The sequence below is a fragment of the Protopterus annectens genome, chromosome 13.part0, assembly GCF_019279795.1.
Source record: "Protopterus annectens isolate FY-2018-M chromosome 13.part0, PAN1.0, whole genome shotgun sequence".
Taxonomy (NCBI): Eukaryota; Metazoa; Chordata; order Ceratodontiformes; family Protopteridae; genus Protopterus; species Protopterus annectens.
In genome coordinates, this window is record NC_056747.1 from 1199360634 (window position 1) to 1199387741 (window position 27108).

At 39.1% G+C, this 27108-nt stretch overlaps 1 protein-coding gene across 2 annotated transcripts in view; it reads right to left on the reverse strand.

The window, feature by feature from the left end:
• The window catches only part of KCNH6 (potassium voltage-gated channel subfamily H member 6), a 1196060-nt gene that overhangs the window by 27783 nt on the left and 1141169 nt on the right, over positions 1 to 27108 (reverse strand). For both annotated transcript variants that reach the window (XM_044055208.1, XM_044055207.1), the window contains one exon: positions 12247 to 12445. In XM_044055208.1, coding sequence (XP_043911143.1) covers positions 12247 to 12445 — 199 coding nt within the window. The remainder of the gene's footprint in view (positions 1 to 12246; positions 12446 to 27108) is intronic.

The window sequence follows — 27108 nt, forward strand, 5'->3', positions numbered from 1 at the left end:
AACATGCCAGGGTTTTGTGATATAAAGAAATGAGACCATAATAAATCATTTCAGAACTTTCCCCACCTTTAATGTGATCTATAACTTGTACAGTTCAATTGAAAAACAAACAAGTCTGTTAAAGGAAAAAATAAAAAACATACAATAACCTGGTTGCATAAGTGTGCACACCCTTAAATTAATACTTTGCTGAAGCACCTTTTGATTTAATTACAGCATTCATTCTTCTTGGGTACACACCTGTCATCAATTAAAGAGACTCGGATTAACCTCAAATAAAGTTCAGCTGTCCTAGTAGGATTTTCCTGACATTTACTCAGTTGCCTGCTACAGCAAAAACCATGGTTCACAGAGAGCTTACAAAGCATCAAAGGGATCTCATTGCTGAAAGGTATCAGTCAGGAGAAGGGTACAAAAAATTTTCCACAGCATTGGATATACCATGGAACACAGAGAAGACAGTCATCAAAAAGTGGAGAAAATATGGGACAACAGTGACGTTGCAAAGAACTGGACGTCCCTCCAAATGTGATGAAAAAGACAAGACAAAAACTGGTCAGGGAGGCTGCCAAGAGACCTACAGCAACACTGAAGGAGCTGCAGGAATTTCTGTCAAGTACTGGTTGTGTACTACATGTGACAACAATCTCTGTTATTCTCCATATGTCTGGACTATGGGGTAGGGTTGCAAGATGGAAGGCTTTTCTTACACAGAAAAACATCCAGGCCCGGCTAAAATTTGCAAAACAATACATCAAGTCTCCCAAAAGCATGTGGGAAAATGTGTTATAGTCTGATGAGACCAAGGTTGAACTTTTTGGCCACAATTCCAAAAGGTAGCAACTGATACCAAAATAAAACCCAGAAAGGCAAACAGTGCAGACCAGAAGTAGAAATCCACAAATAAGCACTTTCATCCCAACGTTAAAATTACAGGAACTTCATCAGATGCAATTTAAAACAGTAAAAAGCATTTTAAATACTAAAGCACAGTGACATCATTTCCTTTCTCAGGGCAGTGAGCACTGCTTACTCAAACCACACCTCCTTAAAGGAGATCTGCACCCACAGACTCAAAAAAAACATGTTTATTTCATCATGGTTTGGTGTTTCCTAAATTTTAACACCACTCTAGGACTATTTACAGGTTTTTAAATATTTTTATACATAATTTCTGAGTCTGGCCACATGGGGTCTGGCATCGTGAAGTAATTCTGATTGTTTAGTCTGCCTCTAGGTATCCCATAATTCAGTGCTTGTCTGTAAAAAATTACATCACACAGGCCTCTTTCTTCCTAAAGCTCCTGTCACTGCACTCATTTTACATGCATACACTGCTGTCTTTCAGTCAGTTAGTTTTAAGTAACATTTCATGCTGTCCAATGACTACTTAAAACACAAACAGTGCAAATGCCACAGAACAGACTTTCAAAGTGCTTTTTACTGCTGCTTTTTATAATGGCTAAACTGCAGTCTTTTGTGAAGCCTGAATTTGTACTACTTTGACTCATCTCCCATTCCCCTTTACATCTACCTTCCCTAGCTGTCAAAGTGCTAAGGGTAATTTGAGATGTTACCTACTGTGACTGACAGCTCACAGCAGGAAACTTGACTCATGTACTGTTTCCTTGCTCTAGCCTTTACTTTTTGTATGGCTAGGGGAAGGACCAGGGAGCTGTGACATCACAGCATGGGTGAGTTTTTAGGATGGTAGTGGTGATGTCAGTTTAGAGAGGGAAATGGCCAGAAAACTACCTGTATCCAGTGGCCTTGATGACATCAGTGAATTGGAGACTTTTCCATGTCGGGACAAACATTTTTTGAAAGTGAAACCAACACAGTACAGTACAGTAAGGTACTGTTCTAGTGGGGAGAAACAGTCAATATGAAATATTTTAAATGCTGTATTTTTGTTTATTCATAGCAGGGACAGTAAATAGGGAGAAAAAAGACAGAGAAGTTGAGCATTTAATAATAGAATCCTACTGTTGTCCTTTGACACAAACAGAGAACAAGCACACAGCCCAGCTCAGAATACATATAAAATACAATTGTGAGCATAAACTAGGCTTTAAATTATCCATGAGAAAAAATAAAAATGTAAAAATATCTTATAAAAAGTACATATGTATATATGAATAAAACAATTAATCCTATTTGTACTCTAACTTTACTTTTCCAGTGCTTTTTACTTTAAGAAACTAGAAGTGGAGAGGCTGTCATTAAGTCCTGGCCAAAACAAATAATTTAAATGCAGCTGCCAAGATAATTCTCTCTTTTCCAGAATATAAGGCCATGCTCTCCCTCTTTCAGACACAGATAAAACATCTAATATAATAAACTTGAAAGTATGTCGTATATTCAGTGAAATATGTTTAGCTAAGGCATTTGTTTCACAAACATCACGAATATTATGAACATGTTCACTTAGCCTATTTTTCAGTTTCTGTTCCGTCATAGGTTGGTACTAGGCTATCGGCCCTAGGGCCTATACAAGCCTAGCCATAACAATTCAGTGGCTATTTCTTCCCACAATATTTACTTCCCTGGACCGCTGTCTAGCAGGGGACTGACGTGATCCCCGGGGTGAATTTCCTATCTCCCATCCAATCATCAAGGTTCCTTTTGAAGAGGGCCAAAGAGGCGCTCCTGCTTGACATGTATGGGCAGTCTATTCCAGAGTCTGGGGAGTCTCTGGGTCTTCCCCACATAGAAACAGTTACAGTCCATATATAATGCAAGGTAGACTAACCTTTCAGTAGTACAACAACATCTACCAGGAATTCTTATTTTCATCTTGTTAACAATAAATTTACTCCCTTCCAAAATATAGGGATAAAACTTACATCGACCACATTTAAACAGATGTCCAACAGTGGTTTGAGATTGTTGATGTTCAAAAAGGTATTTCAAATTAAAACCTTTCCCATAAATACAAGAGGAGCTGTCTCCCACAAATTCTCTTAAATCTTTGTCATTATTAATAAAGTGCCAGTTTTTAACAAGAATGTTTTTAATAACAAAAAAATCATTTGAAAACATTGTAGAAAAACTGGACTGATAGTTAATACTATCCCTCTGTTGTGGTGTTTGTTCAACACTAGGGGAAGCCACTCTAATTTGTTCTATTTCTGGTATAGTAAGACCATCATTATTATTGTTTGATACGACCACCTCGGTCGAATCTAAATTCAAATGTACTTTGGCCCTTAAAATTGGTAAAAAGTGGCCATTGTGCATTATTTCCTTAACTTCATCCATGATTTCATTTAATAAGATGTAAGGGTAACCTCTTTTGGCAAACATGTTCTTCAAATTCACACGTTCATCAATAAAGGCTTGCCATAAACTCACCATACGGGCTGCCCTAACAAATTGGCCTTTCACAACCGCCCGTTTTTCTGTTAATGGGTGGTTGCTACTAAAATGGAGGAAACTATTTGAATAATTTTTTTTACAATAAATTTCAGTCACAAATCCACTATTCACCTTTTTTAACAACACATCTAAGTAAGAAATCTCATCCTCACTTAAGGAATGAGTAAATTTCAAGATGATAGTTTTCAAAAGGTACTTGTGGCGCAAAAACAACACTTCGCATCACCAAAAGAACACCATCCCCACAGTGAAGCATGGTGGTGGCAGTATCATGCTTTGGGGTTGCTTTTCTTCAGCTGGAACTGGGGCTTTAGTCAAGGTGGAGGGAATTATGAACAGTTCCAAATACCAGTCACTTTTGGCCCAAAACCTTCAGGCATCTGCTAGAATGGTGAAGATGAAGAGGAATTTCACCTTTTAACACGACAATGACCCCAAGCATACATCCAAATCAACAAAAGAATAGCTTCACCAGAAGAAAATTAAAGTTTTGGAATGGCCCATCCAGAGCCCAGACCTAAATCCAATAGAAAATCTGTGGGGTGACCTGAAAAGAGCTGTGCACAAGAGATGCCCCCACAATCTGACAGATTTGGAGCGCTTTTGCAAGGAAGAGTGGGCAAATATTGTCAAGTGAAGATGTGCCATGCTGATAGACACTTACCCAAGAAGACTGAATGCTGTAATTAAATCAAAAGGTGCTTCAACAAAGTATTAGTTTAAGGGTGTGCACACTTATGCAACTAGCTTATTGTAAGTCTTTTATTTTTTATATTTTTCCCCTAACAGATTTGTTTGTTTTTCAATTGAATTGTACAGGTTATAGGTCACATTAAAGGTGGAAAAAGTATTGAAATTATTTATTGTGGTCTCATTTTTTATATCACAAAAACCTGGCATTTTAACAGGGGTGTGTACACTTTCTATATCCACTGTATGTCATTTCAACTGTGATTTAATAAAGATTATACAATGATGGGTCATTCTTATCCAAAAGCAAGCACATTAATTGGACAGCCCAACCAGTCTGCCTGTTGTAACTCAAACATATACAAATAGAAAGAAATCCGGCTGTTAATGTACCATTCAGTGGCCAGACATTTGTATTGGAATATGCTACAAAGGGACTGCACAAAACAGAAGAAAAATCATCCATGTTCCCAAAAATAAAGCCACAGAAACGGACCTGATTTTCCTTTTTTTTTTGTGCTGTCCCTCTATAAAACTTGGCAGGCTCTGGTATGTCTCAGCTGTCCAAATTTTTCCAGAATGTCTACATTTTTGCCTCACAGGCTAAATATCTTCACATAAAACAGCAACAGGGATTCTCTTTTCCCTATTGCTCATCTTCAACAGCACTGATGTGCTGTGCAAGCGCGCATGTAGAGTACATCAGAAACCAAAGAAGAACGAGGAAATAATGTGGGAGAATGCTACAGCGCTGTTAGAAAAAGACATTATTTAAGAAAGGTAAGCAATTTCATTCTTAAAAAATGTCATTTTATAATATCAATAACCCACTCATAGATGTGGGTGTATCAGGATTTACCCACATATGTGTGTTTGTGTGTGTGTGTGTGTGTGTGTGTGTGTGTGTGTGTGTGTGTGTGTGTGTGTGTGTGTGTGTGTGTGTGTGTGTGTGTCTGTGTGATATGAATGTGTCTGTATACGAGTCCTCCCACATATGTGTTTGTGTGTATGTAGTTGTCTGCATTGAAAAAGCTTTGACTCTTAAAAGAAAGGGACAACCCCCTACATCTAGCACATATATTAATGGACTGCAATATCAAAGTAAGTGTATACGTTAAATAAAACAAACACATGTATGTTAATGAAGTTTTAATAGGAATTTATTAATTGCCTGAATACTTGGTAACATAATACTGCATAATCTCTCGTCTTTTTTCTTTACACTTCATTATTGATAGCTACATAATTCTTGACTTTTAAGTGTTCTGTATTTTAGGTGAACAACTCCTCTTTCTGAATGCAAGGCATTGAACGTACTGTTGTGCTACTAAGTAAGTGCCAGTGACAATGGAGAAATGGACTTACTGAGTTTTTTTTAATAGGATTATTTCTTTCTTTTTCAAGAATTTAATGAAGATTTGTTTCTAAAAATGATTTGTACTTACTGTTTGGCTAGGCTAATGCTTTGTCTGATATCCAGCTGACCATGCCCACACAGAAGTGGGCTATCTAGAAATATTTTGTGTTGCCTTAAGAATAAAGAAACAGATAAAGTTTCATGGTATGGATATTTTTATTGATATTTCATTCTCTGTATGTCAAGGAAGAAAGGCATTCTTGAAGGTGCTCAAAAGATCCATATCCCATGCCATACATTATATTTTTTGCAGGCCAAGCTAATAATCTCTTATGGGAAAAACCTGTATTTGTATTGTGTTGGTAGATGCTAATAGGTGGAATTACTCTGTAGAACACAATTTACACACAAAATGCCACTTGCTGTAGTACATAAAGAAGAGACTAAAACTAATATCTTTCAGCTATTCCCGGTTAGGGGTCGCCACAGTGGAACTCCGGTCTGCTAATGATTGGCAGTGGATTTTTATGGTGCTGAGGTGCCACCCTGATGCCCCACCTTCAAAGAAGGCACACCCATTCACGCACGCACCTACCTACCTGCATGTCTTTAAACATCACTTGTCCGTGGGGAGGACATACAGACTCCACACAGAAGGCGCTCCAGCCGAGAATTGAACCGGAGAACCTCTTGCTGTGAGGCGACAGCGCTAACCGCTGCACCACCGTGGCCCTATATAAAGAAGAGACTAAGTATTATAAAAGTTTAGTGTAGTAGGTCTTGGATGCTCAGAATATGCATCATTGAATCTTTATGGCAAATTATGTTGAATACATTGATCCAAAACTATGAAGAAGAAATCCAAGGCACTCATTATAGGTGCTTTTTCAAATGTCCTTAATACCAATTTATCATCAGATAAAATTCAGTTGTACAAGTTAGCAGTAAATCGACTTTTAGAACTGTGGTAATAAGGAGGGTGAGTATGTTCTAAATAAAGACATTTTATTGTTTTTTAACTAAACTACCTGGGTTGTAAGTGGATTATTTAACCAGTAAAGTAAAACTGAATTTTATCTGATGAAGTCTTGTCATTGCACAGGATGAAAGTGCTTATGTTTTAAATGTTGGTATAAGTTATTTCTGTTTTATATTTTGGTATTAAAGGAAGTTTGAAAAATCACCTATAACAAGTGCCTTGGATTTCGAGTTTGTGCTACTTGTTTTTTCCATTGAATACTTTGACATTTGCTGCAGTGGTGGTGCTGCGGTAGCGTTGTCGCCTCATAGTAAGACATCCTGTTCGATTCTCAGCTAAAGTGTCTTCTGTGTGGAGACATGCATGAATGGGCATACCTTCGTTGAAGGTTGTGCATCAGGCCTGGCAAGTCGGTATGTAAAAATCTACTGCCAATCATTAGCGGACCGGAGTTCTGCTGTGGCGACCCCTAACCGGGAAAAGCCAAAAGATACAACAACTTTGACATTTAACATAAGCAGCACTCAGTCACTGTTAACATAGGACTTTTACATTTACTACCTGAAATAAATTAAGATTTTTTTATTGTATTCCTAAGCAACTGTTTATTGATTATGGAAGGAGGAGATTCTCTACTGGTTTCCCTAAGAGTCACAAATGTTCATTTGGTTGGTTGCTAATTCCCTATTTATGATTCACCCTGAGTTACGTTTCCTTGACAATGTTTCTCATTCTTACAGTGTTACTGAGAAATTACAGCTCATGGGGGTTCTGCATTTGCTTTTGCAAGGTGTTTCTCCTTTCCTCATGGTTGTGTGATTATAAACACAGCGTATTTAAATGGAGGGGAGTAAGGGTACATGGTAACTTACTGACAAGCAAAAATATTTTTATACTATTTTCAAAATTGGTCTGTGTAAAGAAGTTGAGTTGCTGATCCATTCTGATATGGTTATTTAGGCTATGGATGGTTGGGTGTCAATCATTTATAAAAGGAGCTTATTTATCCTTAAAATGTTTAATACTATTTTTTTTGTATATGCATTATGCCTGTCTTCTACTGAAAGGTGTATTGATTTTATTTTATTTATTGCTATATAATTTTTGTGATAGTGTTAATGGCATAATTTTAAGCAGATATTTGATTTATATATTTTTTTTTACTATTTTACAAAAATATAATATCTAAAGTAGTTTACTTCATTTGGTCTTCAACTTGTGGGTTATAGATCCGTATCGGATCCGAGCCGGCAACTTTTACTAGCATCAGCTCTGAGCTCCAAACTCCTCCCCTTATCCATAATACACCTCCACTACCTTCCAACCCCAGATCTTGTTTGCCGCGAAATAGACAGGCCAACTTGGAATTAGGGCTCCCACGTAGACGCCATGGTGATAGCAGCAGCCACTAAGAAGGAACTTGCTCAGGAGAGTTTCTCACTCCACCCTCCTGACCAAAAGTCGTGGATGATGGACCCCCTAGGGAAGCAGGTGTACACTTCAGCTACCTTTTTGATTAGGACACTGAACTACCTGGCCCATGTTACCTGACTCCAACGTGACCTGGCAAAGGAGCTGGAGAAGTCTCCCCCCAAGTCTATGTCGCAGGAGGACAAGGCTTCATTCTCCTCAAGGATGGCCACTTTAAAAGCAGTATCTAACACATCCATGTGACTCCTTTCCCATGCTATGGAAGGAGCAGCTAGGGTGGCTGGGTCCGGTGTGTCCACGAGGTGTAATGCCTGGCTTAGGTTATGTCATTTTTCCGAACCCTTCAAAGCATCTTTTGCCAATGCCCATTATGATGGCTCTACACTCTTTGGTAAGACCATCAAGGAGACATTAGTCCAGAGTGAGAAGGATGGGAAGACACTGTCTGCCATCAGGATCCACTTCTCTAACCCTTAAAGGTCATTTTCCCGGAACTAGAGAGGGCAAAAGAAGATGTGGTTCTGGAAGTCACAGTATTCCCGGGACACTCAGGTCTCTTCTTCCCCCAGAGGCAGAGGGGGACAGAATGGGGGCCAGCCCAGAGGCAGAGGGGGTCCGTGGAACTTTGGGTCTTGAGAACCTTTCTCGGACAGACCCGGGCAGCAACCCTGAGGGGTTGCCCGACTGCTCTACTCTGGAGGCAGTCGGGGGATGATTGTCCTTGCACCCAGTGGCATGGGAGTCCATAACAACAGACTGCTGGGTGCTTCAAATTATATCCAGGGGATACTCTATCCCTTTTGTGGGGTCCTGCAAACCTCCCAGGCACCTCCTGGATGTACCATCCATGCAAAGGAGGCAGTGGCACAGGAAATTTCCAAGCTGCTAGAAAAACGAGCCATCAAAACCGTCCCCCCAGATCATTCTGGATTGGGCTTTTACTCCAGGTTCTTTTTGGTGCCAAAGAAAAGAGGGGACTTAAGGCCCATTCTGGACCTCTCTACCCTAAACCTGTCAGTTGCCAAAGAGAATTTCCGGATGGTCACATTACAGTCCATCATGTCATACCTGCAAGAGAGCAAGCTGGATGTGCTCGTTAGATCTCCAGGATGCTTACTATCACATAAAAATGCACAGAAGCTCCAGGAGGTTTGTCCACTTCCAGATAGGAGTCAATCATTACCAATTTCGAGCCCTACCCTTTGGTCTCACCACAGCTCCCAGGGTGTTTCCAAAGTGATGGTGGTGATAGCAGCTCATCTGAGGCTTCAGGGGATTCAGGTCTATTTGTACCTGTACAATTGGCTCCTCACTGTTCCCACCAGGCGTCTACACTCCCAAACCAGGGATTATTTCCTGACTCTTGCCCTGCATTTGGGGATCACAATCAATGCATCCAAATCTCTCCTAGATCCTGTACAAGTGATAGACTACATTGGTGCCAGAATAAATACTCTTCAGTGCAAAATATTCCTGACCTCAGAGAGAGTTCAAAACCTGAGGATACATGTCTCCCTGATCTACCTTTCTTATCTTCCAATGGTGGAATCTGTGTTGAGGGCCCTAGGCTCGATGGTGGCAACCATAACACTTCTCCCATGTGCTCGGTTACACATGAGAATTCTACAGTGGATTCTAGCTGTACAATGGTCCCTGTTGGAACTACCATTGACATATCCAATTCAACTCAGTCGAGTCTGTCGGTTGTCCCTCATATGGTGGATGAGCTCTCTGGACATTTTAGAGGGACATCCCTTTGTTCCAGCCCTGGCCCAAGCCACAGTGACCATGGATGCCTCCCAACTTGGGTGGGGGAACATTGTTCGGACAGGACAGTCCAAGGCCTGTGGTCCCCCATATTCACCAGCTTGCATATAAATGTCCTAGAGATGAGGGAGGTCCTTCTAGTGTTGAGGCCCTTCATGCCTTTCTTCCTCTGGGGATGATTGCTATTCAGTCAGACAACATGTCAGTCATCTGGTATATCAACAAACAGGGAGGGACCAGATCTTACCCCCTTTGTTGCGAGGCCATGAAAGTGTGGGAATGGGCGATTTCCACTGGTCGCTTTCTCATTGCAACTCACATTCCGTGATGGGCCAACATCCTAGTGGACAGGCTAAGTCAGACCATTCTGATGCCTTATGAGTGGTCTCTGAATCTGTCAGTAGTGGAACAGATCTTCAGTGAGTTGGGTCAACCTTGCTGCGATCTCTTCGCATCTCTTTCCAACGTGAAGTGCAGCAAGTTTTTTGCTCTGAACCCCCTGCCGGGGGAGTCCCCCAGAGATGCTCTAGTCCATGCTTGGCCTCCCGGTCTTCTGTATGCTTACCCACTAGTACCTCTCATTCCAAGGTTTCTACAGAAAGCTTGTCAACTGGGGAGCAAAGTGATCCTCATTGCCTCGTTCTGGCCTCACCAGGTATGGTTTCCCTTCCTCTGGTCTCACCTTCTGGCTCCGCCTTGGATCCTGGATCCCATTCAGTATTTAATTTTACACCCTTCAGGGGTGCCTCATCTGAATCTGGACAGCCTGAAGCTCACAGCTTGGCTGCTGCAGTTCCCGTGATTGCTAGGACTCCTGGACTATCATCCTCAATTAGATCTATTTTGGTGGCTGCTCATAAGTCTTTGACCAGGAAGGTTTATCGCAGTAAGTGGAAACATTTTTCCTTTTTGGCCTCCCAAAGTAGTTTAGACCCTTTCACGGCTCCTATTTCCACCATTCTTGATTTTCTAGCTGATATTTTTCAACACGAAGCTAGTTCTTCTACTGTCAAAGTTCAGTTGTCTGCCATCTTTCATTTTCATGTGGGTGAGAATTCTGCCTCTTTAGCCTCTTCCAGACTGTGTAAAGCCTTTATCAAAGGCACCTTTTTTTTATGCCCCCCGGTCAAAGATCCTGTTCCCCCATGGGACCTTACTATGGTTCTTCAAGCTTTGGTCGCTCCACCTTTTGAGCCTGCTGCAACAGTAGATCTGAAATATTTATCTTGGAAAACAGCTTTTCTGGTGGCTATTACCTCTGCAAAAAGGGTTTCAGAATTACAGGCCTTGTCCATCAAAATTCCTGACATGATTTTTCACAAAGATAGGGTTTCCCTTCAAAATAATCCATCCTTTCTTCCTAAAGTAGCTTCATCAGTCAATATTAATCAGACCATCAATTTGCCTGTGATTTTTCCTAATTTTGCTAACAAGATGGAATACAAACTCCACATGTTGGATGTTCATAGACAGTTACGATTCTATTTACACAGGACAAAAAATTACCGTAAATCTGATCAATTGTCTGTATCCTTCTATAAACCCTTTTTTGGGAACCTATCTCTAAGGTCACTTAGCTAGATGGATTTCTTCATGCATCCTGCAGGTCTATAAGGACACAGGCATGTCTCCTCCAGGTCAGGTGAAAGCTCATTCCACTAGGTCCATGGCTACGTCTGTGGCCTTTTGGTCTAGAGTGTCTTTGGATGATATTTGTTCTGTAGCTACTTGGCCCTCATCTCAAAAGTTTATTTCTCATTACAAACTGAATTTGACTTCCAGAAGAAGAGCATTCTTTGGTTCTGCGGTGCTCCGGAATATCCTGTCATGAGGGCCTCCCAGGAGTTTTAGTAGCTGGGGACTCTGTCCCACAGGTTGAAGACCAAATGAAGTAAACTACTTCAGATAAAGAAGTTATGTACTCACCGTATCGTTCCATCTGAGTAATTGTACTTCATTTGTCTTCAACCATCTCTCCCTCCTTCCCCAGGACTTTGGCGCATATGATCAACCTACGGGCTGCAGTATAGGTCACAAGTAATCTTTCAGGTCGGGTTCTCAGTATAAGGTTCAGCAAACTCAATCTGGGGTTGGAAGGCAGTGGAGGTGTATTATGGGTAAGGGGAAGAGTTTGGAACATGGAGCTGATGCTAGTAAAAGTTGCCGGCTCGGATCCAGTACGGATCATAACCCACAGGTTGAAGACAAATGAAGTACAGCTACTCAGATGGAATGTTATGGTAAGTACATAACTTCTTTATTTTCTTTAAAAAAGTGCCATGGGATCTTTAATAGCCTACCATAAGTGGCAGATAGGACCTTGATTTAATGTTTATCTAAAAGATGGTACCTTACTAGTACAGCACTCCCATTTTTGTTGCACTCAGACATTCTTATTAGAAGACAAATCAAACTGTCTGGTGAAGTAATAGAACCCACACATCGTTGAACTTCCTGCATCAATAATGAATAAACAGCTAAGCTATCATATTAATACATGATAAGACAGAACAGTTTACATGCCATGATTGTTTAAGATAATATTAGCTAATGACTTGAGATATCCAGAACAAATAAAATGCATATAAATAAAAATAAACAGTTTATTCAGCAGTGGCTTCCAATACTTTATCTCATCACAAACCTGTGGAGAAGATGAAGGGTTTTCTTCCTGTAAAGGTGTCTCGGGTGGGATGAACTCTGTGACCCTTGACCCTACAGAGTACATTGCTGGATTGTGGGATACTGGAGAGACTGGACTGTATGCTGGGGGGACTTGCGATAGCTGTCGTTGTAAAAGTTGCAGGATCATACTGATGTCAGAGGTCATCCTTGATTCCAGTCTGACAGAAGGAAAAATGGATAGTAAAGAACCATTTATTAGTACAGTTAATCTCCTGTACATTCCAGTTCCATTTTTATATACTGTTTTGGTTCTCATAAATATTAACATTTTCCCAATTGCATCATATTGGTTTAATAATAAAAAATTGCATACATATTATATACTATTCAGTCTTTTGTTATTATCACCATAAACATTTAACATATGAATTGCTTTATCTAATGCTCTTAAATATTCTTATTCATCTTAATCGTAACTTTGAAATTAGTTACTGTACATGGCAGTAAAGCATTTGACATTAACAGCATCATTCTTATCTTTATCGGAGTCTCTACTGTCTCATTTCACTTACATATTTATATACATTTAATAAATACAAAAAAATGTGGGGAAGTTTAGAAGTTGCTACATTATGTGAAAGTGTAAACAGTTTTTAATCATTGCTTCATGTCTAATCCTAGTCTGCAATATTTTTGTTTTAAATGTATCTGGTTCCAACAAAATAATTTCAAGTCTGTTTTAAATGAAGCTGTTTATTTAGTTGTATATAGGTGTCACTTGCATTATTACTTCCTTACAAAGACCTATTTGTCAGGGCCTCTACAACCTTACAAGCCATCTATCTTCTTTAGAACTTGACAAACTTCTCATGATCTCATCTTTCTGATTGCTTAAAATCTGCTGTGGTTAAAGTCTTTCCTTTCATCATTGAAAAACTCTCAGCTGTACAGATTTTCGCAGAATGTCCAGATTTTTGGCTCATATTTTTGGCCTGTTCCTCTTTTTTTCCTGGCAAATCACTGGGATGATCTCAGGATTAAAGTCACTAAATAATGACATACATTTCCTTCAGAAAATGTATATTAAAACAAATCCTGTTACTCTAGCAACTTTCTAAGTTTATAAGAGCAATATTTAAAATATATCTCTATTTGCAACCCCATTTTGTCAAGCTTTGTCCAGATTTTTTGCATTAACAGGTTGAGAGGTAGATGGCATCATTCCTGGTTTGGAACTGCCACTGAATATCTATGTGAGTATCCTTTGTGTGAAATAATAGGAATATTCAGTTGTACTGAAGACCTATCCTTGGCTAGGAAGATCACAGAATGAGCACAAAGTGTGCGTCCGCGCACACACACACACACACACACACACACACACACACACACACACACACACACACACACACACACACACACACACACACACACAAGCGCACACATCGTCAAACCTCTTCCTTTTCTGACAGTCATACAGAACACAACCTGACTAACTAAACTACCATCCACTATGTGTGCATTGAATTTATCATTTATCATATCTTCTTTTTATCTAAAAAGGTTATCATCTCCACTGAACTTGAAGACACTGAATAACATCAGCATATTTTCATTGCCACAGTATGATTCGTAAATATGTGTTCTTCTTTAAGGAACTACAAGTATAGAATCATTTTATAGTGCACTTTTTTCACTTTCTGTAGTAGTCCATTTTAGTGATAAAGCAAGCTCCCTATCCAGGCTTTGCATTGTTTTCATCAACTGTCCACGTTTTTCCATGTTCTTAATTTCTAGTTCCATACCATACTTCTGAGGTTTCATGTTTGCTATGTCGTTGCTGGATCTTATTCAATGGCAGCAGTAATTATCTTTGAAGAGTTGCTTGTTTTATTCAGCAATGACACACTTGTACGTATGTATGCGTGCAGACCTCGCAACTGTCCCTATTTTGGAGGAACATACCTATTTTCAGGCCCGATTTACCCTGTACATGATGTACCTATTTTCAGAGCTATGTCCCTATTTTCATGATTTTGATTTTTTTGAGGTTTCTTTGTTCTACAGCTTGGAACTGCAATAGTATGCATTAACATAATTGTCTCTTTACAGTTAAAAACATTCTCTAGAGTCTGCTTGCTCCTTGATCTGTTTAAAACTTTCATTTAGTGGCTACAGCTAGGAACTGTAATATAGTGCATTACTATAACTGCATTTTTATGTAATTACTAAATTGTAAACTGCTTTTTCATACCGAGACTTGTATTTTCTCTTTGTGGGTGTTCTTTCTATGCTTTTAAAGTGAGGTTTCTGTGTTCTGCTCAGGTGGCATAATCTTGATAGAGGCCTGTTGTCTAGGCTGGTAGTTTTGTTTCCTGTGTTTCTGGCAGTCATTTTCTGCTGATAGACTGTCTTCATTATTATTGAGAGTAACAAGGCCTCCTGACCTTCTGTAGTACGAGTGATTGGGTAATAGCAGGGGCTGAGTAGTAATTTGATCTTTTAACTCTTCCATCCTTACTGGTATATAAACCCTGTGTCCTGAAAAAGTTTTGCTTGTATTGCTCAGGCTGTGGATTGTATTTCATTACTGAAACTAAGTGGAAATTCCTTAAGATTTCAAGAACAGGATAAGTTATTTCTTACACTTATTTCACTGAACTGCACTTCTGAAATGCTTATAATTGTGCTATACAGTTGATCTACTACATTGTGCACTGTTATAAAGCTTTTTTTATTGTTTCACTGCATTTATGTACTGTTTTATACTGTTTCAACTGTATTTTTCATTGCTAGATACTGTTTTATTACTCTAATTGCATGTTTACTGAATTACTTAACTGTAAACTGCTTTTTCATACTGAGAGTTGTATTTTCTGTTTGTGAGTGCTCTATCCGAGCTTTTCTGTGCATTTTTGATTTTTTGAGGTTTCTGTGTTCTACAGCTAGGAACTGTAATAGTGTGCATTACTGTAATTGTCTGTTTACAGTTAAAAGCATTCTCTAGAGTCTGCTTGCTCCTTGATCTGTTTAAAACTTTCATAGTGGCTACAGCTAGGAACTGTAATTTTATACTTGGTGGCTTTGCAGTTGGCCACCCATACTGTATATTTGATCTGTGATACTCCTCCCAGTCTAGTGTCAATAGTTCATTCAATCTAATAAAGAACATTTGTGAAGGCCAACCCACTCAGATTCTTAACATTGAATTAACCTCTGTTCCAGCTTTCTCCATTTCCACTTTTACTGAAAAAAAATTCTAAGCTTTCTTCCCCCCTTTCCTGTGGCAGGTCTTGTCCAGATAAGGATTTGCTGTATCCAGGACTGTTTGTGAGCTCCTGAGTCCCCCCCCCCCCCACTTAACTAGGGTTAAACTATTCCTGGCGCCATAAAGTCTGCTCTTCAAATTTTCCCTTGCAACTAGCCAGCTTTTTAGTTTTAGCACTCAAATCTGTTTCTTTGAGCTCAACACTTGTTCAGAACTCATTGTAAGCACTAAATAAGTTACAAATTGGTACAGCACTCAACTTTCCTCACTTGTCTAGAGGAAAACAGTTTTTAATACTTCATAAATAAGCACCTATTCAGGCATGTCTAAAGGTCAGCTCCCGGCGTTTTCTCCTGTCTACCTTATGAATCTAGGCATCTTGGGACAATGCAATAATTGCCTCATGTACACAGACAACCCTCTCCTCCTACCACCCAACACTATGACCTGTGAGAGATGCACTTATATAGCCAAACTGGAAGCAAAGCTCTCTTCACCGAAGACTGTACTAGACAGTCAAGAGGAGAAGGTAAACACTTGCACCGCACCACACCCATCACATAGTCTTTCAAAACCTACACCACCAAAACACACACACAGAAGCACAAAACACACACCTACATTCGCGGAGGCTCTCAGTAAAAATCTGCCCAAACAGCTGAGACCTCCAAAGCAGAAATGCAAGCAACCTCCACCCTCCCCCCAACACAACCCAAATGACACATAGCCCACATACTCAGTATGCCACTCAACTACAGCCCATAAGGCTTAACGTACCCAACACTCTAGTCATAGGTGACTCTATAGTCAGGCACACTGATGTTCCACTCACCAGGCTAAACAAGGAAAAAGTTACTGTCAGCTGCCTGTCGGGTGCCAGGATCTGCCACATAATGCACGCACTCAGGTCACTCCACAACAAGTACAAATATGACTCTGTCATTGTCCATGTTGGTGTGAATGACCTGAGATGTACCTCCCTGGACTACATGAAAAGAGACATGGAGGAGCCCTCCGATCTTGTAGCCCAGGCAGGTGTGACCCTAGCCCTGAGTAGCATCCTGTCATCACCCAGAATGATACCACAGTACAAGGACAAAATGATTGACTTTAACAATTGGCTAAGCTTCTGGTGTCATTCTAAGGGAATCCAGTATCTGTCTGCCTGGGATGACATGATTGACAGACCATGCTGCTTTGCCAGAGATGGCCTGCCCCTGTCACCCTTGGAATTCCGGATACTGGCAAAGGCTCTTGCCACCCCTATAGTGCCTTTTTTAGTCAAGGTTCAAATGACAAATTCACCACCATAACAGGTACAACCAAGCAAAATCTGAGGGTAATGCTACTCAATGCTAGAAGTCTAAACCTCAAAATGCACCCACTCAAGGCACTCCTTAAAATGGAGAACATTGACATCTGTGCAGTGACAGAGACCTGGTTCAAAGCTCCAGAGAGCACCCCTGCATTACCATGCTATAATTCATACCATACCTTTCGGCCACCAAACCTGGACTGAAACACTAAAGGTGGAGGCGTGTCCATATTCATTAAGGATATCCACATCTCCAAGCTAGTTGCTCAGCATAATGCATCCGAGATTATCCAAGTTCAACTAACTCTGGGCAAAACTGCAATCCAGATTGTAGCTTGCTACAGACCCCCCACCATGCCCCAGGATTCCCACTCCTCTTTTCTTGATACACTGGAAAATATTAAGGTACAACCCATCACTCTAATAATGGGTGATTTCAACTACCCTACCATTAACTGGGAAAACTACTCGTATACCAACTCTTTTGCTCAACATTTTCTGGAAATCATCAATTCCAATGCCTTGGATCAACTTATCCACACCGCCACCAGGGGCAGCAATATCCTAGACCTGGTCATCACCAACATGGGCGACCGGTGTTCCACACCAGAGGTCACCTCCTCGTTGGTCAGATCCGACCACAAGCTAATCACCCTAGGCATCCACATCCTGCTCCCACCCCCCATTAGGAAAACAACCGTAAAAAATTTCTCCAAAGCAAACTTCATGCTTCTTAAGACAGAAGTGGCAAACTTCACAATACCCATGCAGATGGACAATAGAGATACGACTGCTGAATCCTACACAAAGGCACTTTATAAGCACTTACACGAGTGCATGGATCATGCTATCCCTAACAGAACCAAGATGCTATCCTCCAAAAAAAGGAAGCCAATCTGGTGGTCCCCTGCCATAAACAAACTCTACAACAGAAGAAAGAAACTGTTGCAAAAAAAGAGTAAAATCCCATGATTGAAGGAACTCCCTGGTCAGCCTCAGTAAGAAGTTGAGATCCCTCATAAAATCCTACAAAGCTAGTTATGAAAACAAAATTGCCACTGATTCTAAGTTCAACCACAAATCATTCTATAGCTATGTCAAGAATCTCAATGGCAACAGTCAGACCTGCTCTGAATTAGCACAATGACATTAAATATACAGAACCAACTGATATTGCCAACATCCTGGCAGATAGGTTCAGTGCTGACTTTACCCCCCTCTCACCCCCTAAAGGGTCCAATCTTTATACCTGTAGAATGCAAAGTTCCTGTAATCACAGCTGTGCAGGTAAAAACCTCACTCTCCAAAGCCAAGAACACAGCATCCATGGGACCTGACAACATCCCAGGCTGCCTTCTACATGAACTACAGAATGAACTGGCACCCCACCTAAGTACCATGATCAATGATAGCATCACCTCAGGCTTTGTGCCCATTGAATGGTGCACCGCAACGGTTATCCCACTCCACAAAGGGGGGCCACAACAGACCGCGGGAACTACTGCCCCATTAGCCTAATGAGCCTGGTCTGCAAGGAACTCATAAACAAAGACATTGGAGATCTCCAAACTCTGGACCTCACACAGTTCGGGTTTGTAAAAGGCAGATCATGTCTCCTAAACCTGATAGACTTCTTTGAAGTAGTCACCAAAACCATAGATGAGGGTAAGGTGGTTCACACAGCCTATCTAGATCTCGCCAAGGCATTTAACACCATCCCCCACTCTGGAATTATAGATAAACTCACTAAACTAGGTATAAATCCCTATGTCACAAGATGGGTTGCCAACTGGCTTACTGACAGAACCCACACTGTGACAGTAGCAGACTCCAAATCAGACTTCAGACCAGTGACAAGTGAAGTCCCACAGGGTTCAGTCCTGGGTCCTCTCCTGTTTGGTATCTACTTCTCTGAAGTACAGACTAACACAGAAGGTCTTTGGCTAACTAAATTTGCAGATGACTGCAAACTAGGAGCCATAATTGAAACTCCTAACGATGTGGACATCCTACAAAAGGGCCTCACTGAGACAGATGCCTGGTGTCAAAGCCATGGTCTCAAGCTCAATGCCAAAAAGTGCATTGTCATCCCCTTTGGTAAAAACTCTGTACTCATGAACTACCACATAGGCGGTAGTCTACTTAACACCGAAAGTATGATAAGAGACCTTTTGACACAGGTGGACAGTAGTCTTTCCTTTGATAATCACATCGCCACAGTAGTCAAGAAATCCTTCTACGTGGCACACCTCATCACAAAAAGTTTCTCATCCAGAAAAAAAGAGGTCATTGTTCCCCTCTACTCATCACTCATTAGACCCATTATAGTGTACAATGCCTCTTTTGGTATGTACCTCACAAGACATCTACAACAACTGGAAAGGCCGCAAAAATACCTCACAAAGAGGATTACTGGTCTCAAACAGATGCCTTACGCAGACCGACTAAAAAAACTCCAGCTTTACTCCGTCACATATTGCCTACTCAGAGGCGATCTCTGCCTAACATACAAAGCTATGTCAAACCCAGAGCTGTTGGGCATGCTCCACTTAAAGAAATCCCAATCCCTCTGAGCTACATGCTCTAGGGACCTAAACCTTGTCACCACAATAATCAGAACATGCTGGAGGGATAGATTCCTGTCCCTGAGACTTTCCATACTCTGGAACAGACTACCTAGAGTATGTCAAACAGAGCTCCTCATTAGCACTCTTCAAGAAAAATCTTGATGATTGGATGGGTAATAGGAAATTCACCCTGGGGATCACTTCTGTGGTTCTGCTTGACAGGGGCACAGGAAAATAATTTTCTTGGGTGGCGAAAGCCAGGGTATCTTTTTGGCTAGGCTTGTATAGGCCCTAGGGCCAATAGCCTAGTACCTACCTATTAACCTACATGACCAACATATTACCGGTACCAATAATTTAAAGAAGCAGAGCACACATCTTATATCTCCCTTTTTCAAAAGCAAAAAATAAATGACTGTGTATTATAATTTTGCAATGCAGTTCATTAAAGTCTACAGATGTTATACTGCTTCTTGGATAATGTGATTATCTTTTTCCATCATTTTGTCACTGTTTTTAAATGTGTTTCTGGGTAATATCCAACATTCCTACCGGAAGCAGGAAGAGTTATGTGCTATTTGATATTCAGATTTATGCTGATTAGATTATCTGATTTTTGGCTGAATGTACCTACTTTTCAAGGGCCTATATACCTATTTTGAATGTCTACAGGTTTAGAGGTATATAATGTGTGTTTTTGTGTGTGTCTGTATGCATTTGAAAGCCTCTAAAACACTTAGCACAGACAGACATCAGGCAGAAATAGTGTACCTCTGAAGAATAAATGTTTTTAAAAGCTGTGAAGCAAAATTATAATAGCTTTTAAAGCTGTTTCACATTCTGACACTCTTCATTGCCATCCAGCACTTTCCACTGTTTATCTGTAGCATAAGACCTGAGCTTAGCAGCATTTATGGCTGCTTAACAAGTCAGAAAGATATTTAAAACATTTGTCTTTTTAATATTTATGGAGCATGATTGTCATTTATGGCTGCTTAACAAGTCAGAAAGATATTTAAAAAGCTTGCCTTTTTCATATTTATGGAGCATAATTGTGTTGTTTCATGTAGAGTTTTAAACTTAAGTCAGGTGTGGGGGTTCAGGGTGCCATGCCACCATCAAGAGTTACGTGGGTGTAGATTTAGTATTTATATAAGTAAGGTATATCTTGGGTGAATAGTGCTATGCCCCCCCACCTAAAAAACAAACAAAAATGTTTTTGTATTTTGTATGTGTTTTGTTGAGTTGATGTGTTGACTGGTGTGTTTCATCTGCCTGAAACTTCCATGAGGTTAAACTTAATGAAATGTAGGTTAAGCATGCAGGCACCATCTGCATAAATGTTTACCACATCTCTACGTCATGCACAATGATGGCCTTTTGTAAAATTCAACATTCAGAATACTTGTAACATGAATAACTGAAAAAGGGGATCTACCACACCTTGTCAGGACCAGATTGCACAAGGCAACCTAGGCAGCTGCCTAAGGCCTGGTGCTAGCTGGGGGCCTCATAGACATTAATCATATAAAAAACAATACCTGACTCTGCTCTGTTCCTTGGTTTTCACCTATGACAACTTCTTTTTTTTTCTTTCACGTGCTCGAATGTAGTGTCATTGAGAGAGAGAAAGAAAGAGAAAGACTTCTTGGAGCTAGGCAAAATCAAAAACGACCAACAGCATACAGAGCTGCAATTTAGCTATGCAGTGAATAAAAAGCCAGTACTGCAAAGTGGGGGGTACTGTTGATTTTTTTTATAAAGGACTGGTGTTGATATTGTTGTGTTTTTTTTCTTCCCAACTGAGTTCTTGAAATTGGTGGAACTGCTGTGAATACATGATTTAATAATTTTACCAGTTTTGAACTTCTGCATGCATTTATCAGTTGAACATTTATTTACTGGCCTTTGCAGTGGTTAAGGAAGCTAAAACCAGAAACTGTTTGCCTTTTCCATTGAAAGGTTCAAAAATGATCATTTAATGGTAAATAAGATGGGTTGTTCCCACTCTTGTTTAAATGGACATGACATTTGCATTTCATGTTTATAAGAATGGTTCTTTCTGTAGTGGCAGTTCATAGTATATTTTAGCAATGCTGGCTGATGCCAAGGCCCCAAAGGCAATACATCACTTTCAGTTTCTGAGCTGTATACATGCTCTTTCTATGAAATCATTTGAATACGACAGGTGAAAAGAAAATCTGATATGATGACCACAAGCTGCTGATAGTGACTTGCAGCTGGCAGGCACTTTCTGTACGTAAACTGCATCAGTGTGACTTAAGCAAGTTACTCTATGCAGTCAATATTATTCACAGAAGTCCTCCCCATTGATTGTTTCAGAATTACAGTTGTAGGTTTAATGGTTAGTGTTTTAGAGTTGGGTTTTAGGTTTAGGGGAACTTATGTACTTAAAATACATTTTGGAGGGATAGAATACTAAAATGCAGTAATGTTTTACTAAGAGCAAGTGGACATGATTGAGTTAACAATGTTACCAAAGGCAACTTAACTCTATATAGTTATGCTTTCCCACTGTTAAGTTAACCTTGTCCTAAAAATAATTTTCAGTCTGTCATTACACTCTTAAAAGGGTTAGCCTTAAATTTAACCCGCCTTATGTTTTGTCACATCAGTCATTGCATATGCTATACTACCTATAATGTGTTACTATTTATACTCCCTTACAACCGATAGCATAACCTTATTTTGTGTTACTTCAGGTAGCAAGCTTAGCTGCTTTTATTTAATTCTATCACTCCTTCCTAGTTAAGTTTAGTGAAGATATGCTATTCCATGAGGCAAGTTGCTCACTTCTGCTACATAAATATAGTTCTCAACTGTCTCCACTTTCTCTTATGTTTGTGGTCTACTGCTCAAAAAATTTGTGGATTTCTGGAAACGTGTTGTTAACTGTAGTCACTAAATAATGATAAATGTGAGTTTCAGATTTCACATCCTTCACAAAATGCTTGCTAGAATAAAGCCTGTTATTCTAGCAACATTCTAGGTATACAAGCACTGAATTTAAAATCTGTTCCTGATTTTGTGTCTTTCTTTGATTCTTGAGTTGGGGGCATGGGAATGCAACTGGCTGCACCGTATGGTTCTTAGCAGTGAGCTGAAATACATTTCTAGGCCATTATGTATTTGTTCATTCAAGTGATAGCAAGAAACAACTGAGGTGTATGCAGTCATACAAAGGGATGTACCTGATGGTCACATGTATGTGCGTGTATAAATACTTGGTTCCTGTATCACAGAACTGTCATGGTGTCAAGGAAGAAAACCACAGTAGTAAACAGAAGCATCATCATAAGTCATGATCTTTGGGTGTGATGCTTGGTTTCCTTGTTTTGTTGACTGTTGACATTTCACTTGAAATTTAGAAGTTTAATGTTTAACATTTTACATATGAATATGTGTTTAGCTTATCTTGGTTTTTTGCATGCATGTGAGTGTGAAATACACTGTGTTTGTCTATAACATAGTTTGTTTGGCACTTAGTGCTTCAGAGTAGAGCTATGAGATGTTAATGACCTATTTCCTTTCCTGCAATGTTTGAAGCCATCAACCTTTGTTTACTGTGTGCCTCTGACCAAGTCACTTGACTAGGCAGTGTTTCCAGGATGTCCATGAAAAGAGAAACTTGTGTCTAATGTGGTGTCCCAGGGTGTTGGGGAATTTGTTACATACTGACTTAGAAATCCTAGCATCTTTCACATAGTAGTTGAGTAGTGTTTTTTTTTATATATATGTTATTGACTATAAATTCCAGCATGTCTCATGTACTTTAATTGCTTGCCAGATGCACTTTCAATAAATGTGTTTCAAGGAAATAGAAATGTACTGTTCATGCTAAGTCTGGACTGTTTTCAATGTGAGAGTTCTTGTTTTGTTTAGCAAATGTCTGCATGTGTTTTTGCTTTAAAAGTTTTAAATTAAATCTAAATCTCTGTGATCATTGTAAAAGTAAAAAAGAAAGTAGCATGTATACTGATAGGATTGAACAATGTTTTATGGGAATTAGAAAGAGGGGTGAGTAATGGGATATTATACCATGCGATGTTCGGAAAAGCCGATAAACGTGCACGCTGATTGGCTAATCCAACCAGCATGTACATAGTAAATCGTGCAACAAATAACGGAAGAAGTCCGGTCGCTAATATATCATGCTGCGGAGACAGCAAATAAACATAAGCAAATGTAACACCAAAAACATCTAACAATTACACCTAATCACACAAAAGTAACTAATTCCCCTATTACAGTCCTCAGTCCCTCACCTCCAACACTAATAAAATAAACTGTCATGCAGTCGCAAATACAAATAACGGAAGAAGTCTGGTCGCTAAAATATCAAGCTGTGGTGACAGCAAATAAACATAAGCAAGTTTCTCTGTTTCATTACTCCTAACTCATCCATTCTTATTATTATGATATCTGCATGAATATAATTATGATATTTGCATGAATATATGATGCTGTTCATTTAAATGTTTGAATCCTAGGACAAAATGACTTCTAAATATTTACTTGCACTATTCCTTTTTTAGTTTGTATCATGTGTTAGTTTCAATCAGTACTTTGTATTAGTTTGTAATTTTTGTGTACTATTTGTTATTGTTTGCTTGAATTGTTTTTTTACATTGTATAATTATCTTTCATATTTTTTACATTTGTTTAATTATCATTCATAACCTACTGTAATCTTGATTGTTTGGAGCTTTTCTCCCCAGGACTCCATTGAAAACGGGTTCATTTTGGCCCAATGGACTGTCCTGGCAAACCAACTGCAATAAATAAATAAATTTAACACCACAAACACCTAACAAGTACACCTAATCACAAAAGTCACCAATTCCCCTATTACAGTCCTCAGTCCCTCACCTCGAACACTAATAAAATAAACTGTCATGCAGCCGCAAATACACCACACACACTACATAACCACCACTTATAATACAATAAAAGCAAGCATTCTGATAAAACTATTCACACAGCTGTATTCCCTGCAATAGCTATACACAACCAACTCCAAAAATCTACACACTAAAAGTAAACACAGCACACACCCCTCACAAAGTCAAAAAGACACACCATACCGAACTTCCACACCTTCTAAAAGCGCATGCCACACCACCATCTAGTGACCAATTAGTAAAACTACATATTTTAAAAAAGTTAATGCACATTAAAACTAGACCACATTTCTAACATACCTATAAGTCCTAAAACATAACTACACATTATAAAGTTCTACGCTGCTTAAACTATATTATACCCAGCACCACCTAGCCCTTTTGATTACATCCCTTCAAAAACCTGCACGAGCCCTGTTAAACAGAAACACTACAAACTCAGACAGGAAAAAACACCCAAACAAGAGACACCATAGATAGAAAATAATAAAAAAAACGGAAGTAAACTTTGAACTAATAAGTGACAGTGAAATAGAAGAAATATTTAAGAACATACCACAAACCACGATGAAACCATCAACAAGCAAGGAAATTCTCCAACCACAAGAACAGGAATTACTACAGCATAACATGGCCCTTATAGAAGACAACACTGTGACAAGCCATACTCTTCAGAAAGGTAAAAAAAATTAAACGACTATTCCACTCAGAAACGTAAAAGACATGCAGAAAAAACTCTTAAACAAATAGAAACACTAGAATTAAAAAAAGAAGAATTAAGTATAAGAAAATAAACACAGTGGGCTATAAACATATTTCAAAACTGGCAAAAACAAAAAAACTACAACATAGACTTCCACATTATTACACCAGAAAACTTAAACACAATACTTAGAGAATTCTATGCTACAGTACAAAACACAAAAGGAGAAGAATACGTAATAAGTGCATTTGTATCCTTACGTGCAGGACTTAACAGATATATAAACAACCCACCATTAAATAGAAAGATTAACATCATAACAGATATATGTCTAACAAATGCAAATAACGTATTTAAGTCAGTAATTAAAAATTACAGAAGACAAGGAAAAGATAAAGCAGAACACCACCAGCCACTCACAATGCAAGAAATAACACAACTGAGAAACAGCCAAGCACTTTCCCCAAACACAGCAATCGGACTCGTAAGAAAAGTATGGTTTGATATACAGTTACACTTCGCACGACGTGCGAATGAAGGAGTACGATACCACACAGAAGACAGTTTTACAATAAACAAAGATACAGATGGCACAGAATATGTAACAAAAAATTTCAACGAACATACAAAAAAAACACAAACAACATGATGATATTACAAAACACTAAGAGGATTCATGTTCGAAAACCGCACAGACCCTTTATGTGCTGTAAAAAGTTTCAAAAAATACTTATAAAAAGGCCACCTAATACAAAACAACTGTTCCTCCACCCAAAAAAATAATCCACAACATGTACTTGACAAAATGGATACATGGTACACAACACAACCGATGGGAAAAAACTATCTTGCAAACATGTTACCACAAATCTGCAAACAAGCAAACCTATCAAAGAGATACACAAACCACTCCTTAAGAGCAACAGCAGTAACATTACTGTCACAATCAGGGATGGAAGAACGACAAATAATGACTGTGACTGGACATAAAAGTGAAAAATCACTACGATCGTATTATCAACCATCAGTAGATGAATTTAAAACATGGGGAAAAATAATATCTGGAACACAAGAAACACCCAAAAATCCAATACATGAAGACAATATCAATAATACAACAGACAACGGACCAAGAAAAAAAAAATGAAAGTCCATAACACAGAACATCCATACCTGGAAAATGAATCAGAAAAACCACAAGACAAACAACTGATTATAAACTATGGAACAATAAACATCTACAACGTAGAAACCCAACAAAATAAGTAAGTAAACTCTAAATTTATACTAAAACCATATATATATATATATATATATACAGATAGATAGGATGCAATATATAAACATAAAATTAACTATAAACACAATTTCTCATTACAGATACTACACTAAGAAGAACTCAAGCCAACATATGAGCATAGACAACCATCAAGGCAGAACCAATACAGAAATATAAAAGAAACTACAACATGAAGACATACCAAAAGCTTTAAAACTATGAAGACATACCAAAAGCTTTACAACTATATCTACTAATATAATTATTTCCTAACATTTCCTGAAAAATTAAAAAATAACTTGTATTTAAATTAAAACAGAAATAAACAATAAACACAAACTGAAAGTGTGGACTATTTTATCTCCCAAAAAGTGGAAGAATACAAAGAAAAGCAAACAAAAACCTAAATAACAATACAAAGATAATACAAAACAAACTAACACCATAGTATAATAGCAATAACCCACTTCTGGGTGTGGGTAATGCTGGATTTACCCACAGTTGGCTTTGTTTGGTCCCTCGGGCTTCGCCCTCATGACCAAACCACGCCAACCGTGGGTAGATCCAGCATTGCCCACACCCAGGCGTGGGTTATTGCTATATTGGTATGGCCAGATGGCCCCAGTCCATTATGTTGCCTAGGGCTCTATTTGACCATGATCTTGCTTTCTTCCTCAAATTATTTGCATCCACAACAGTCAGCATTTTCTAGAAGATAGCAGGTAGTGGTTACCTCTGAAAATGTAGGGATTTACAGTTGTTCAAGGACATATATGTTGGTAAAGAAAGTGACCATTTGAAATGTTGGGACCCGCTAAAGTGAGCAT